Genomic DNA, 16,376 nt, shown 5'->3' on the forward strand with positions numbered 1-16,376 from the left:
GCCCACATAGAAACCCCTGTCCTGGGACAGATAACAACATGGCGGGAGAAAACTGTGTTGTCTATTTACTTTCACTGTTCGCAAGAAGAGAGGATGTTCTGGAGCTGAATCGGGTATTTAACTAGAGTACTAACAGAGGGTTGGCTATACCCAACTCTCTAAAGCCCTGATTTTCTAGCTTTACATATATAATGAGGTGCAAGACTCCAATATGGAAGTAAAAATATCGTGTGACATGAATATTGTGTCAAAAATATTGTGACTGCCAATATATCATGGAATAGAATATCTAGATAAGAATATAATATTTTTGGTATACAATATCGTTTTTAAGAATATCATTTTATTACATATCTTTCACTTTAATATATTTGTAATAAATATTGTTTTCTATTCATATGTTTTATTAGTTTTTTAATTAATTTGCCTATATTAATAAATTAATGTTACGTCTTACTATTGTTAGTGTCAGTGTTATTATTTAAAAAAATATAATTTGTGTATTTCCTTTTTTTTAAAATGTAATTAGTAACATTTTCTGGTAACATGTATGTTGGGCTTGTAGGGGAATAGGGCAGGAAGGTAATTATGTTATAATTTATTTAATTTTAATGGTATTTTTATTGTTAATCACATTTTTACTTGATTTACAATTATGTACGTGGTTTGTTTAATTATTTTATTTATTTAGGTTAAAAAAATGTATTAAATGTATATTTATATTTTACAATGTATATTAGTAATTTATATTTTAGTAGTGGTTTATTGGGTTTGTAGGGGAACAGGATGGGAAGTTAAATACAATATAATGAATTGAATATATTTCTTAATTTTTATTGCAAATTAAATATTTAATAGATTTTTTGGAACATTGTTTAAACATTTAATCATTGTATTCATTTAAGTTGAATCTGGATTTTTTTATTCTGTTTTTATTTTATCTGTCAAATTGAAAAGAGACAATACAAAACACAAATTGAGAATGTTGAGTTTCTGCAATATGAATGTATGAACACAAATTCTGATGATCTAATGCAATCTATTCCAGTCAGTTAGATTATTAACCCTTTAAATGCAGCCATTGGACAATGGCCGACTGCTGCACTCCTCCTCAGTGAGTCTGTCGGCTATTGACCGACTTTGGAGGGTCAGAAAGGCCCCTCTGGTGCTTTGTGGCAGCGCAATCTACTCAGGAAGAGCTTCCCGAGCCGCCTGAGTGTTGTAAAAAAAAATTGTGATAACCATCCAGGTGCAGGGCATGCTGATGTCATTCCTTCTGAAAGTGAATGCAGAAAGAGCCACTGGGCTCTTTTTACTTTTACCGAATCGGTGCTCAGCGGCATATCTCAGTCCCAAGTACTGATTCTCTCAGGAGAAGTATCGTTGGAAGGGGGAGAATCTCCCCTTTCCAATGGTACCACGCCCAGTGGGTTGCTGCTTGAGGATCACCTCAGGAGAGTGATTCCCAAGCAGGAATCCACCTACTAGCCACCAGGGATGGGGGAGAGGCCCCTTAGGCAGGGGGTTGTGCTCACCCAAGACCCATGCAAAATTGGTAGCTATTCTGAACTTTCGGGGGGGGGCAGATGAGCGTAATAACCATCAATCTGCCCCAGAAAGCCCACTAGACCCCAGGGGTGGGGGCTGTGCACCATGGCATGGCTAAGTTCTCACTCCAACTAAATAGGGCAACAGTCTTTGAAATTAAAATAAATTGCACAAATTTATACAGTACAGCATTATCCATAGGTGTCTAGGCGCTAAGCTTTGGAGAGGGAAAAAAGAAACAGTTATGGAGAAGGGAGCCCACTAAAGATATCATAGATTGAAAAGCCAAGTTTTAAGGCTTTTCTAAAGGCCAGTAGGACAGATTTCCCTTTAATTTCGAAGGGCAGGAAATTCCACAGCTTGGATGTGCATGTCACAAAGCTTCGGCTCCCCTAGTTGGATCTTTTACATTTGGGAACAGCTAAGTTGATGTTTGACCCAAAGCGAGGAGATCAACATTGTGGGCCTGATTCTGATGGGGTTGGAAAGCTTTCCCACCTAGGGCCTGATTCTGATGCGGTTAGGAAGGCTTCCCAATGGCATTTGCTCCTTCCAAATCGGATCGGGAACGACCCAGGGCCCAATTATGATGAGGTTAGGAACATATGGTCCCATTGAAGTCAATGGGAGTCCAGCCAAATTGTATTGGGAAGCATCCGGATGCATTGTACTCAGTTGGTCGGACTGTCCAGATCCAAGTGGGTTGGAAACCATTTCCAACCCGATTCAGTCTGGAAGCATTTCCAACCCGGATCAGAATCCGCCCCTGAATGTAACGCTTAAAATGCTGAGTCAAATCCTCAGGTCCAGAGTTATGCACGGCTTTAAAAAGTGATACTTAGTGCTTTGAAATCTATGCGTTTCTTCACTGGGAGCCAGTGGAGCTGAACCAGAGCCTGAGAGGCAGACTTGTGCCTTGGGATTTCCAGAAGCATAAGAGCTGCCGCATTCTGTAGGATCTGTAGTTTTTTACAAAACCTTTTCTGTAGCTTTTTAAAAAGTGCATTATAGTAATCGAATTTGACTGATCAGAACAGAAACCACAATTGTCTGTAGAGCCTGTGGTATAAAAGGAAGGACCTTCTTCAGAGTCTTAAGTAAAAGTAATGGTATTAATATAGCCTTTGAAAGATAGTTTACTGTTAACCTGTACTCCTAGGTTTTTCACCTCCGCAACTGGGGTGGGAAGAGTACCCAAATCCTGGGGCCACCAGTGTGAGGACCAGAAGGTGGTGTTTCTACCAAATAGTAGCACCTTGGTTTTTGCCGAATTAAATTTCAAACAATTGTCCCCCATCCATTTCCCGATTTAAATCATGCAGCTATGAAATCTAGCCACTGTGGCCTCAGGGCTGCTGGTCACTGACACCACAACTAGGGTGTTATCGGATTACAACACCAGAGAGAAACCAAACAATTTAATCACACTTGCTTGTGGTTTAACATATAGATGAAAAATAGTAGTGCTTAATGATGAGCCCTGTGGCACCCCACATGCCAGTGTAAAAGAGGGGGATATAAAATCTTCCATGGCTTGTGATCAGTGAGAAAAGATTGCAGAAGGGAAAGAGCTCTACCTCTAATTTTGAAAATACGGTCGATAAGTAGATCATGGTTGACTGTATTTAATGCCGCTCAGAGGTCCATTAGAATCAGGGCGACATTTCCTCCTGCGTCGAAGGACTGCCTGATTTCTTCTGATGCTGTTATGAGTCCCAGTTCAGTGCTATGCTGGCTTCTAAATCCAAACTGAGCTGCATCAAGAAGATGATTATCGTTTATATATGAATTTAATGCCACATTGATGGCTTTCTAGATAATTTTCTCTGAGAAAGGAAGATGCAAGATTGGCTGATAGTTGCTAGGATCACCAGCATCTAACTTAGATTTCTTGAGGAGAGGAATGATGGATGCTCTATTCCACTCTTTGGGGAAGTAACCTGTATTGAACATCTTGTTGAAAATGTGTGATAAACTGCAGTGAGATCTGGGATTAAGTGCTGGACTTTGGGGGGCAAGGACCCATAGGGGACCCCAACTTTATTTTGCCTTGTAAGTTTCTGAATTTGACCCATGGTTAATGGACGGTGATGGACGTTTACAACAAATCTTTTACCACGCATGGAATCACAGAGCGGTCCTTATACCTTTACTCCACAAGTCGGAACAACGACTTGCGGAGGGGGGCTGGAGGGGGGGTGTTGGATTTAAAATCCAACACCTTCCCTAGTATCCGCACTGACTGGAGTTGGAATAGTAAATTATACTATTCCAACTTCCAGCACCCCCCTCCGCAAGTTGTTGTTTCGACTTGCGGAGTAAAGGTATGCATAATCACACTGCGGTCGTTGTAACAACAGCTTTGTGATTCCCGGCGGTGTAAAAGAATGCGGGATATTGAGGTATATTCTTAATGGACTGAAGATAGTTAGCGTTGAATGGTTGTCCAAAGAAGAAGGTCCTGCCGCAAGGCTAGGCACTAAGGGGGATTTGATTATGAGTTTGGCGCAGTTGTGCTGGTTCACTACCGGCACAGCTGCCCCAAACCCTCACAAGGACCGGGGGCCATATTACTAGTTGAAAATGTGTTGCACAAGTTCATCTCGTAATACAATCGGTGGTCCTGTGCCTTTCCCATGGCCGAACCTGGAAAACAGGCACCACAATGGTAATGGCAAAAAAGTTCCAGCACGGCCTGGACATATGCGTCCATGTCATGCTGGCACTTTATGGGAATACAGAGAGTGGGGTACATGTTGTGCCCCCCTGAATGTATCCCCTTGGGTGGGGTGCCATGTATCCTCCATTGCCAGTATTTTCATGGCTGGGCTCCCGCCATGAAATGCTGGGGGTGAACGAATTCATAATATGCTGAGCTGGACTGCACCAGTCCCCGCTCAGCATATTGTGTTGTGGCGCAGCTGCACCACCGCCAGAGAATACCTATTCCTTAGTGCAGCCGGCGGTTCACCGCCGATATGACTCGGACAGTCATAATACCATGGATGGTGGACTGCCACCGTGAGTTTGGCTGTCTTGCAACCGCCGGATTCGTAATCAGGCCCGAAGATAGGATGTTTTAACAAGGCATAGACCTGGTAAAGATCCTTAGATGGTTCTGTGGGGTCTGAAGTGCCTACTCCGGTCCTAGTTGACGGAGGACATGCAGGTTCTTTATTGACCTTCAAGGTATTATAGGTAAGGGCAGTCTCTGAAGATTCTGCCAAGAAGGTGGCCTCCACTGAGTATGTTCTTTAACCTGCTGGGCTAGACCCGCGCTATCCATTACATCAGTGAGGTTGACAGAGTCACTGTCAAGGGCATTTTCCAAATGAAAATTAAAGTCCCTGAGGATCATGTCTTCTGGCGAGTTAGCCTTGGTATCCAAAATTTAACACAAGTTAATTAAGGTCGCTCTCAGGCCGGGGGGGTGATATAAGAGTAGCCTGTTAAGATAGTATTGCTTACTCTATTACATTTGAAATGACACAGCTTTACAGTCCCAGGTACAAGGAGGTGCTGAAAACCACGTTTAAAAGTGTTCCCGATAAATAATACCAAGGCCTCCACCCTTTTTTCCCTCCTGGTCCAACCTATACATAAAGAAACCAGGTTGAATCGCCATGGACAGGTCTGGTTCTGAGGTGGCATTCGCCCAGGTCTCTGTTATAAAAGCCAAGTTAATGGCCTGTGAGTCAAGAAAATCTTCAAATTCGATTGCGTGTTTTGTCAGCGATCTGAGGTTGATGAGGGTGCAGCGATGGCTAATAAAGTAATCAACTGTTTTCTCAGCGGGGGCTGTAGGGGAATTCAGCACCTTAATTTTGCCATTAGCGAGTGAGCATTTACACTTTGAACAGAATTGTGATTCATCACAATTAATCAGGTATAAAATGCTGCCTGTGCAATTCTTACCTAGGTGACTCAGCTTGACCAACCCATCTCGAGAATACTGAATGTTGGCTACCCAGTGGGGGGGAAAATCCAGCAGGGGGGGGGCTGTCACTGATCTAGGCCTGAACACGAACAGGCTTGCCTTTGGTGCACCTGTGGTGTGCCCACCGCGTGCATCCGCTGGGCAGACACGCAGATGAGCCGTCTTTGAAGCCAGACAGAGGGGCTTGTCAGGGGGTGTGAGGGTTGGCGCTGGAAATGCAATCAGATTAAAAAGAGTGGGCAAAATATTATCCAAACCAGCAGGGCTGGACTGGCTCCGGACGTTTTTTGCTGGGATGGCAGTGTGGGGTTCAGGTTTACTGCAGAGGGGCCGATTTTGTTGCTGGGGAGCTGCAGGCACTTCCAAATGAACAATGCAAGACAAATAGCTTTAAAACATACGTTTTAAAACATTTATTTTGCATTGTTTATTAAGGAAAGCCCAGTAGCCAGCCCGGCCCTGCAAACCAGGCTCCAGCAACCCCAACTGCACTTCAAAAGCTCCCTTGTAAAGTGCAATTACTGGTCAGATAAATAAAATCAAAATAAACATGTGAAAGCTAAAACACATAAAACCAAGCATTCTTTAGAAATGGCAGCTACACTGGGACCCCGTAGCCAGGCATCTCCCTCAAAAGCACACTAGTGCTCAGTGGAGGCTCGCATAGGTAACGCTGTGGGGCGGTGAGACAGGGGAGGGCTGGGTGGGGGTATATATATATATACACTGAAAAAACAAAGGTTGCAGGAACGTTATAGTTAGGAAATAGAATTCCAGAAACCTTAATAATTCATCATATTTCATTAGTACAAAACCATTGAAATTCATCAGTTATAGTTACCTGAGCTAACTATAGCTTACACCCCCGCAATGCACTGTTTATGACCTCACATATTACATCTCTCATGACCTGGTCAGTGACATCACTGATGACATAACTGATGAGATCATCAAGTGAGTGTGTTGTCTAAGGGTTTATGAGTGTTAAATATATATACTAACCTATTGCAAAAGGTAGATTAGTATACTGCGTGTACTACTATTAAATTATACTATTTCTAGCATATGTGATCTGAGTGGCTGTGTGACTTTCTGTATCAGTGTGTGAGTGGGTGTGTGAGTGGCTGTATGTGTGTGTGAGTGGGTGAATGAATGGCTTTATGGGTGAGAGAGTTGGTTTCTGACCTAATCTGTGGGTGTGTGAGTGGTTGTGTGAATGGTTGTATGGGTGTGTGAGTAGTTCTATGGGTGTGTGAGTAGTTTTGTGGGTGTGTGAATGACTATGGGTATGTGAGTGTCCGTGTCATTGGCTGTATGGTTGTGTGAGTGACTATGGGTGAGTGAGTGGGTATCTGAATGACTGTATGAGTGAGTGACTGGCTGTGTAAGTAGGTGTATGGGTAAGTGAGTGGCTGTTTGTGTGTTTAGTTAAATGAGTTGGTGTGTGAGTGCTGTATTGAAGAATGAGTGTCTGTGTGAATGGCTGTATGGGTTAGTGAGAGGATATGGGAGTGTTTGTATAGATGTGTGAATAAATATGTAAGTGGTTGGGTGGGTGTATGAGATTGGGTGTGAGTGCTTGTATGGTTGTGTGAGTGGCTGTGTTGAGAGGATGTCTGGGTGAATCAGTGAGTGTTTAAGTAGCTGCATAGGTGAATACATTTGTGTATGAGTAGTTGTATGGGTGAGTGTATGGCTGTGAGATGTCGCTGTATGGTTGAGTGACTGATTGTATGAGTGCCTGTATGGGTGAGTGAATGGTTGTGTGAGTGACAGTATAAATGAGTGACTGAGTGGATGTGTGAGTGACTATCGAGGAGTGAGTAATTGTGTTAGTACTTTTATGGGTCTATGAATGGGTATGCTAGTAGTTGTGTGGGTGTTTGAGTGGGTATTTGAGAGGTTGTATAGAGGTGTGAGTGGGTGTGTGGGTGGTTCTGTAGATGATATCATCAGTGATGTCATTTGAGATGTCATCAGTAATGTCATCACTGATGTTACTGACCATGTCATGAGTGAGGGAATATGTAAGATCATAAGCAGTGCATTGTGGGGGCATAAGTTATAGTTAGCTCAGGTAACTATAACTGCTGAATTTTAATGGTTTTGCAGGTGTGAAATCTGAGCCTAACTTTAACGTCCCTGTAACCTATGTTTTTTCAGTGAGTTTCTAAGGTTTTTTAAATTCTATTTCCAAACTATAACGTCTCTGTAAACCTTTGGCTTTTGTGTGAATTCTGTCTGTTTTTATTGTTATTTCTTAACTATTAGTAACTTTTAGTTTTTCAGTGAATTTTAAAGGTTTTTAGAATTTTGTTTCCTAACTGTAATCTGTAACCTTTGAGGGTAAGTGAGTGCATGAGTGTGTCAGTGGGTCTGTAGGTAGATGTGTGAGTAGCTGAGTAGGTGTGTGAGTGTCTGAGTGGGTTTGTGACTGTCTCCATGAGTTTGTGAGTCAATGCAGGAGTCTAAACAATGAACAAAAGCACACAGCAGCTGACCAGGGTTTCGCACATTAACTTTGTCTGTTTCAGAAATATTTGGTGGTGCGGCTACTCTCACCATCCGCTGCCGAGGATGTGTATCTGAGCAATAGTATATAAGAGTGGAGAGGCGCACACAATGAAGTCAGTGATACAAGAGAGTCCATGAAATGCGTAGATCTTCTGTTCTTTTTTTTAAAAGTATTCTTTATTTTCACATACAACGGCACAGCCAACGCGTTTCATTCCCATTCGTGCCTTGGGAATTTCATCAGGGCATTTACTAGTCAGTCAAGTCCGTGCGATGATTCTCGATGTGGTTCCTCTTAGGAAACAGGTGTAGAAGGATCATCACAGTAGATCACAGAGTATTCCTGAAAAGTGCTTCACACTCAATTCCAAGTGGAATGGTGGTTCGAGTCCCCCGGATTGGCTGGAAAATATCACTATGGAGAGTCAAGAAGTATATTGATTCCGCACCCCTTAGGGGGGCTCCAAGGCGGAGAGGGGGTGGGTAAGCTCGGGAAGATAACCGGCTTCGGTGGGGGTGATGTCCGCGTTAGTACGCGACGGTGCCTGTGATATGGTCTCCGTTCTCCGCCGCTCCTCCTCGTGGAATGTTGGATGCATCCAACATACCGACCCCCTCTCCACCTTGGAGCCCCCCTAAGGGGTCCAGAATCAATATACTTCTTGACTCTCCATAGTGATATTTTCCAGCCAATCCAGGGGACTCGAACCACCATTCCACTTGGAATTGAGTGTGAAGCACTTTTCAGGAATACTCTGTGATCTACTGTGATCATCCTTCCTCACCTGTTTCCTAAGAGGAACCACATCGAGAATCATCGCACGGACTTGACTGACTAGTATATGCCCTGATGAAATTCCCAAGGCACGAATGGGAATGAAACGCGTTGGCTTTGCCGTTGTATGTGAAAATAAAGAATACTTTTAAAAAAAAGAACAGAAGATCTACGCATTTCATGGACTCTCTTGTATCACTGACGTCAATGCAGGAGTGTCTCAGTGGATCTGTGCAAGGGTGCATGAGTCTCTCTGTGAGGTTGTGACTGGGTATATGAGTGTCTGAATGTGGTTGTGAGTGGCTATGAGAGTGCCTGAGTGGTTCTGTGAGTGGGTGCATGAGTGCCTGAGTGGGCTTGTTAGTAGGTGAATATCTGTGAGTGGGTGAATGAGTGTCTGGGTGGGTCCATGAGTGTGTGTGAGTGTATGAGTAGATCTTTGAGTAGGTGTGTGAGTGGGTCTGTGAGTGGGTACATCAGTGTCTGAGTGGGTCTTCTTAAGTACATAAAGCAAGGGCTTCTTTGTTTGGTGGAGATGTCATCATATTCCTCAGCATCAACAACGCCTCACCAACATTGGTGGGAAATACGCTGGGGGCCTGCTTGTTCAGCTGTCCATCATCCTGGCAAAAGGCGGCTAAGGTGGATGGGGCCAAATGGCTTCCAATTGATTTGTAGCTTTGAATAATTGTAGCAATTTAAAGGGGAAACCATGGACTCGGCTCCCACCAGGTAAGGACAAGAAAGAACCCTCTTGTCACAGTCACTACAGATTGTGCTCCAATAGTTCAATGATGCATTCACCTCCATGAAGAATTTCAGATCATCTTTTAATATGGAATTACCAAGGAACACACACTTGCTATGCCTTTGCCACCCCTGGAGATAGAATCATGTGTACTTTACAGAAGTGGAGCTTCAGCTGGGTCATCTGCTTTGTTTATAGTGCTTCTTGTTGAGGTTTGATTTCTGTGAAATTAGCATCTAGGCCAGAATGGATCTGGGGACCCCATCTCCTGGGGCTGCATGCCCCCCCCTCCCTGAGTCAATTCCTATGCTGGGGACCCCTTAAGAAATTAGCAGAAAGAGGCAAAAAAAAGGGCAGAGCTGAGGAGAAAGAGGCAGAATAAAGGTCATCAAAGAGCAGAAAGAAGGAAGATAAAGGTGAGAAACCAGCAGAAATTTTCAGACTGGTCAGAACGAGCAGAAAGAGGCAAAATAGACATCCAAAACAACTAGAAAGAGGCAAAATAGAGGTCAGCAACGATCAGAAAGATGGAAAATAAGGGCCAGTAGCGAGCAGAAAGAGGCAAAATGAAGGTCAGTAATGAGCAGAAAGAGGCAAAATAGAGTTCAGAAACAAACCGAAAGAGGTAAAATAACTATCAGAAACGGGCAGAAAGAGGGAAAATAAGGGCCATAAGCGAGCAGAAAGAGGCAAAATGAAGGTCAGTAATGAGCAGAAATAGGCAAAATAGAGATCTGAAACAACCAGAAACAAGCTGAAAGAGGCTAAATAAAGGTCAGAAACGAGTAGAAAGAGGCAAAATAGAGGTCAGAAATGGGCAGAAAGCGGCCCCAATGACCCTCAGCAGTCAAGGGGACTACATCCCCCAACCAATAGTACTCCAGGAGGCAGAATGGTTGAGAAAGAGGGCGGGGCCACTATCGAGGTCTAAGCAAGCCCACTGGGAGGGACTTACTGGTGATGAAAATAGGGGATCTTGGCCACCAAGACCCTCAGCAGCCAATGGGACTTCATCACCCAACCAGTAATGCACCAGGAGGTACGCTTGCAGAGTGGTTAATAAAGTAGGCGGGCCTTCGAGGTATCAGCAATCCCGCTGTGGGGGACTTACTGTTGGCAACAATAGGGGTTCACTTCTTGGCCCCCAGCCACTCTCAGCAGCTAAGGGGACTTGATACTCAAACCAGTAGTGTGCAAGGAAGTGTGTTTGCAGAGTGGTTGAGAAAAGGGGCGGCCCTCCAACGAGATTTAACCAGTCCTGTTTTAGGGAACTTACTGGTGGCAACAATAGTGCTTCTTGGCCCCCCAATGGCACTCAGATACCAAGGGGAAGTCATCCTCGCACCAGTAGTGTGCCAGGAGGTGCGTTTGCACGGGGGTTGACAAAGTGGGGGGAGGGCTTTCATGCCCCCTCAGCAATCCCACTCTGGGGGACTTACTGGGGTTCTTGGCCACTAACTACTCTCAGCAGTTTTTCGGTAACTCTGTGGAATTTTGCGGAGTCCCCAGGCCTAGCAGAAAGAGTAAACATAAAGGTCGGCAGTGAGCAGAAAGAGTGACAGTAAAAAGCAGAAAATTAGCAGAACCCAATCTGGCACTCATGCACCCCCTCATATAACGACTCAGACACTTACACACCCACTCAGACACCCACTAAGACACTCATGCATCCACTCACATACCCACTCAGATGCTAACGCACCCACTCACACATACAGGGAGACATTCACGAACTCACACACCTACTGAGACACTCATGCACTCACTCACACACTCACTCTAAAAGGTTACAGGTTACAGTTAGGAAATAAAACATAAAAATACACTAAAATAACAAAGGTTACAGGCATGTTATCATTGGAAAATCGAATTTAAAAAACCTTAGAAATTCACTGAAAAAAATCAAAGGTTACAGGAACGTTATAGTTAGGAAATAGAATTTTAAAAAAGCTTTGGAAAATCACTGAAAAAAACAAAGGTTACAGGGATGTTTTAATTAGGCTCAGATTTCCCTCCTACAAAACCAAAGAAATTCAGCAGTTTTAGTTACCTGAGCTAACTATAACTTACACCCCATAATGCACTGCTTATGACCTCGCATATTACATCACTCATGACATGGTCAGTGACATCACTGATGAAATCACTGATGACATCTCAAATGACATCAGTAATGACATCTCTAATGATGTCACTGATGACATCATCCACAGAACCACTCACACACCTACTTAATTCCCGATACATCTCATACACCCACTCCCACTGAACTACTGACCTGCCCATTCACAGACCTATACAAACACTTACACACCTACTGATCCATAGAGCCACACACACATCATCTCACCCATGTATTCACTTATGCAACCACTAACCCACATATACTGCCATTCGTGCACCTACTAACTGATCAATACAGGCCCGCACACATCCAGTCATACAGACATACAGACACTTACACACCCACCCATACAGCCACTCAATCAGTTAATCAGTCACTCACACAGCTATGTACATACCTACTCACTTACCCTGACAGTCACTCTCAGACCTACTCAATCACTCATAAAGTTACTCATACACCCACTCACACATACAGTAATATGTACTCACTCTACTATACAATCACTGGAACAAGCATAGACTCTCCCATACAACCAAGCACACACCCATTTACTCACCCATACAGCCACTGACACACTCACTCACCCATATACTCACTTGCACAGCTCACGTAACTATAACTGCGGAATTTCTTTGGTTCTGTATGAACGAAAGCTGAGCCTAACTCTAAAGTCCCTGTAACCTAAGGTTTTTTCAGTGATATAAAAATATATCTCACTGAAAAAAACAAAGGTTACAGGGTTTTTTCAGTTTTTTTCAGTGATATATATATATATATATATATATATATATATATATATATATATATATATATATATATATATATGTTTAACCAAGTGATTACTTTACGAGTGTGATATAGATACATTTATCACACAGAAGTTTTGCAATTCCCAAATAGCAAATCAGTAATATTAACTATTTGGGATTCACAAAATGCGGGCTTGATGCATGTGCCCCATAGCTCCTATAAAACACTGCATACTGTATTCCATCATGAAATGCAAATGGATGGGGGTCTTTCAACCTACTCCGCAATCCACTGCCCACATTTACTTTGCTTCCTTCAATTTACTTCTGAGTTGCTGCATACCAAATCTGGACAAACTCAAACAAAATGAATATATTTCTTACAAGCCTCTTTGTATTTTAAATTGAATTCAAATAAAGAATATTAAAAGTAAACAAGTAAAAAATAGAATACCAAGCGCAATAATTAAACAGCTTCATTCAGGGTTGATTGAAGTGTGAAATATTCATGAAGAGGATTATAAACATTTCATCACAAAATGGGTTCACCTGGAATAATGTATGCCCACTTTAACTGACCATTCCAAGTTTATTTCTGTTGTCATCTATATGATCAAACGTAACACCATTCATTTGCTACTAGAGTCTCCCAACGTTGGATTTTCAGGGTTTTATCTTGGACTCTAAATCAAATATTTCTGCTATGTTGTCTATTCTGTATTTTATGGTTGCAGCTCATTACATTGAAGTCTTCACCATTGCAGGTATGACTAACCCGGAAGTGATACGACATCTAGACGCTGGTTATCGGATGCCTTGCCCTGAGAAATGCCCACCAGAACTCTATGAAATCATGATGAGATGCTGGAAGATAAAGCCAGAAGACAGACCTACATTTAGATGCTTGCAGGATATTCTTGATGACTATTACACAGCCACAGAAAAGCAATATGAGGAGGAACCTAAATGACAAATGCAAAGAAGAGATGAGAAAAGAAGTGAACAAAACAGCAACACAATATTTTCTGCTAAGATCATGCTTGTTGCTTATTTGCACTTAGGATCTCTACCTAACTGGCCTGAGTTCCCCATATTTGCAACAAGAACTCAGCAAGTTGGCACTTTTTGCTTCGAGACAATATATTTTTATGTCCTAGGTGACTGCCATTGAATTAATATGGTCTTACTAATGTGACCATACAGAGGCAAGCACAATAAGATGTGGTGGCTGAGAACATTTTTACATGCTTGCACTGAAATAGTGAACATTGTGCCTAAACGGAATGCAGAGATAAACTAGTTTCCAAAATAGCACCTCATTGCACTGGAAACAAAACAAGCAATCATTATTGTGCAAAAGAAAAACGGGAGAGCTTTTTTTAAATGAATATTTAATTGTTGTGGTTTATGTCATGTTCTGTTAAATCACGTTACAACGTGCCATATGGCAATTGAGGGACCCTTCTTAGTGCCTTCAATGAGTGATTTATGCTCCATGAAATGGGTGGAGATAGTTCCTGAAGTTTGAAAACTTGTGCTGACATAGCCCACTCCTCATATCTTGTACTGAATGTGAGAAAACTGAACTTGGAATGTGCTTTCCAATGATGCAGACAGAACATAAGCGGTATCCAAAGAAAGAGACTTATGCTAGAAAAAAGATGAGTCTTCAAATGCTGTCTTAACAAAAGATTATTGTTTTTAAACCAAAGGTATACTCAGTCCAGATTAAACGAATTAGATGAAAGCATGTGTGAAGTTGACCCTTACTATATCAACCTGAAATCATAATATCATTCTCTCAGATGAGCAAAAAGCTGGATGACTAGAAAGATAGGTTCCTATGTCTCAGAGACATGCGTATGAAACATATTTTTCCCGTTGTTGGCTGTAAAGGTTTTGATAGACAAACATTGTCAAACTGAGTTCTTCTGAGCTATTTCTGTCATTGTTATATGGAAAACATGGTTGTTGACAAGCATGACTAGTAGGTTAGGTTATGTTTTGTTCTCCTAGCGTATGTTTGAAGGAAAACGTTAGAGCGATCCATTGATGGAATACATCACCATGAAAGAATGAGGAACAAGACATTGATATAAATTACCTATTTATACAAAAATCTTTAACCTGTCAGCATCACCCAACACCTTCTCTTAGAGAGCTGTGCTTGGTCTGTGCCCAAACATTTAATGTACCAATACAATCCTGTTGCTTTCCAAGTGGGTCTTAGTCGTACTGTAGAAAAATGTATTTTTTTCAGATTGCTTACTAGCAAACAGAAGAAGAACTGGATTAGTAGACTACATAACATATATAATTGAGTCCACAAAGAAAGGAAAGCTAGAAAGAAGTTATAAATGGACAACATGAGAAATTACAGTGTGGCAGCATGGAATATACTGCAAATCATATAATGGTTGCATAAAAATATCATAATATATAAATGGTAGTTATGTATATGCTATAGGATACATTTGTCTGTATGAGGCAAGGAACCTGAGTGCCTTATGATGAAAAAGGGCTGATTCTATTTTTTATATTAGCTTGGATCCTATAGACTTTTTTTTAACAATTCCCAGTACAGAATATTTATAGCCTACAAAACGAGATCAAAGAGTTTATCTCAAACTACAACTCATCATGAGTTATGCAAAAAAACTCATTCAAAGCATATAGATTGAAGGCTATGAATTCCTAACCAAGATGATATATTATTTAACTGTGCTGCAAAATGTTATTGAGTATGATTTTTAGTTTACCCATATCTTCATGAACATTAATATAATGACAAACAAAATACTTTAAGTAGCTAAGGCTTAAGAAGATGAATACATGTATCAAGTGCAAAAAGAGATAAATAAACACAGATTATTGCTTTGTACGGCAAGACACACATACGGGAAAATACAAAACTTCCATTATTTAACAGAACTTTAGAAATCCTTCATGCAAACTGAAATCTTTTTCTAAATGAGACACAAGACATGGTCCCATATAGTAATCAAGTAGTGATAAAATATAAAGTGATAGATGATCCAGGCAAAAGGTGTAAAAGCAAACTTGTGACATGGGAGGGTATTCCAGCAGGTAAAGCCAATTTATAAATAGAGTTGATAAATATCATTATCGTGTTATTATATTGTGAAAGGATTTTATTTGATATACTGTATGAAATCCACCTGTAATGATATCAAAAGTTAAAATGTTCTAGAGTATTCTTGAAGGATCTTTAATGAAAAATATTTAGTGAAATTTGCAGGATTTCATAAAAAGAATATTGCCATTTATAAAAACAGATATCTTAGTATGTATGCTGGACAGAGAAAAACGGCACATGAATTGATAAAATTATGATTTCCAGGAAACAAGCTGACAATAGTGTGTATTATTGAAAAATGAATACTTGATTATTTGAAACTATCCAACTGTAAACGTTGATACATGGTACACACAGGAGAGATTGGCACTAACAGTACGTTTGTTATGATTTAGATAACTGGTGCACTGTAAAAATTGAATAAAATTGGGTAAATATTAAAGAGCTGTTTAAGAGCATTAATAAAATGTGCAATATATAAAACAACAGGTAGGAGCTGAATTGTATACTATATGATAAAAACAAAACTGAAATTTGACAATCGGTTGAATCCATCCTTTGATTTCTAAGTGTGCGCGAAGCAACATCTCAACCATCTAAAATATATCAAATGGGAAATCACTGTCCGCTGTCATCCAAAGTGCAGTAGCTGTTGATAATCAACATTCTGCTTGTAAGAAATCAGGTTATTTATTGAGGGGGGTGAAAGTCCCACTTAGTGAACAACCAGAATCCTTGTTAGAGTGAACCACAAAAGTCACTAGTGATTAACCCTCTGGCAGCTTGGGACAAAAGCAGTTAGACTTAACTCAAAGGAAAAATGTAAAGTATGTGTGCAGCCCACAACCAATAATAAGGTGCTAAACACAAAACAAGAAAA

The 16,376-nt window shown here is 41.3% G+C and overlaps 1 protein-coding gene across 1 annotated transcript in view; it reads left to right on the forward strand.

Annotated features, from left to right (window-relative positions):
• BLK (BLK proto-oncogene, Src family tyrosine kinase) overlaps positions 1–15,938 on the forward strand; it is a 369,223-nt gene extending 353,285 nt beyond the window's left edge. The window contains exon 13 of the mRNA XM_086926186.1: positions 13,164–15,938. Within this exon, the coding sequence (XP_086782312.1) occupies positions 13,164–13,369 (206 nt within the window). The 3' untranslated portion in view covers positions 13,370–15,938. The remainder of the gene's footprint in view (positions 1–13,163) is intronic.
• Positions 15,939–16,376: the final 438 nt, after the last annotated feature.

Source organism: Lissotriton vulgaris, chromosome 6, assembly GCF_964263255.1.
Source record: "Lissotriton vulgaris chromosome 6, aLisVul1.2, whole genome shotgun sequence".
NCBI lineage: Eukaryota > Metazoa > Chordata > Amphibia > Caudata > Salamandridae > Lissotriton > Lissotriton vulgaris.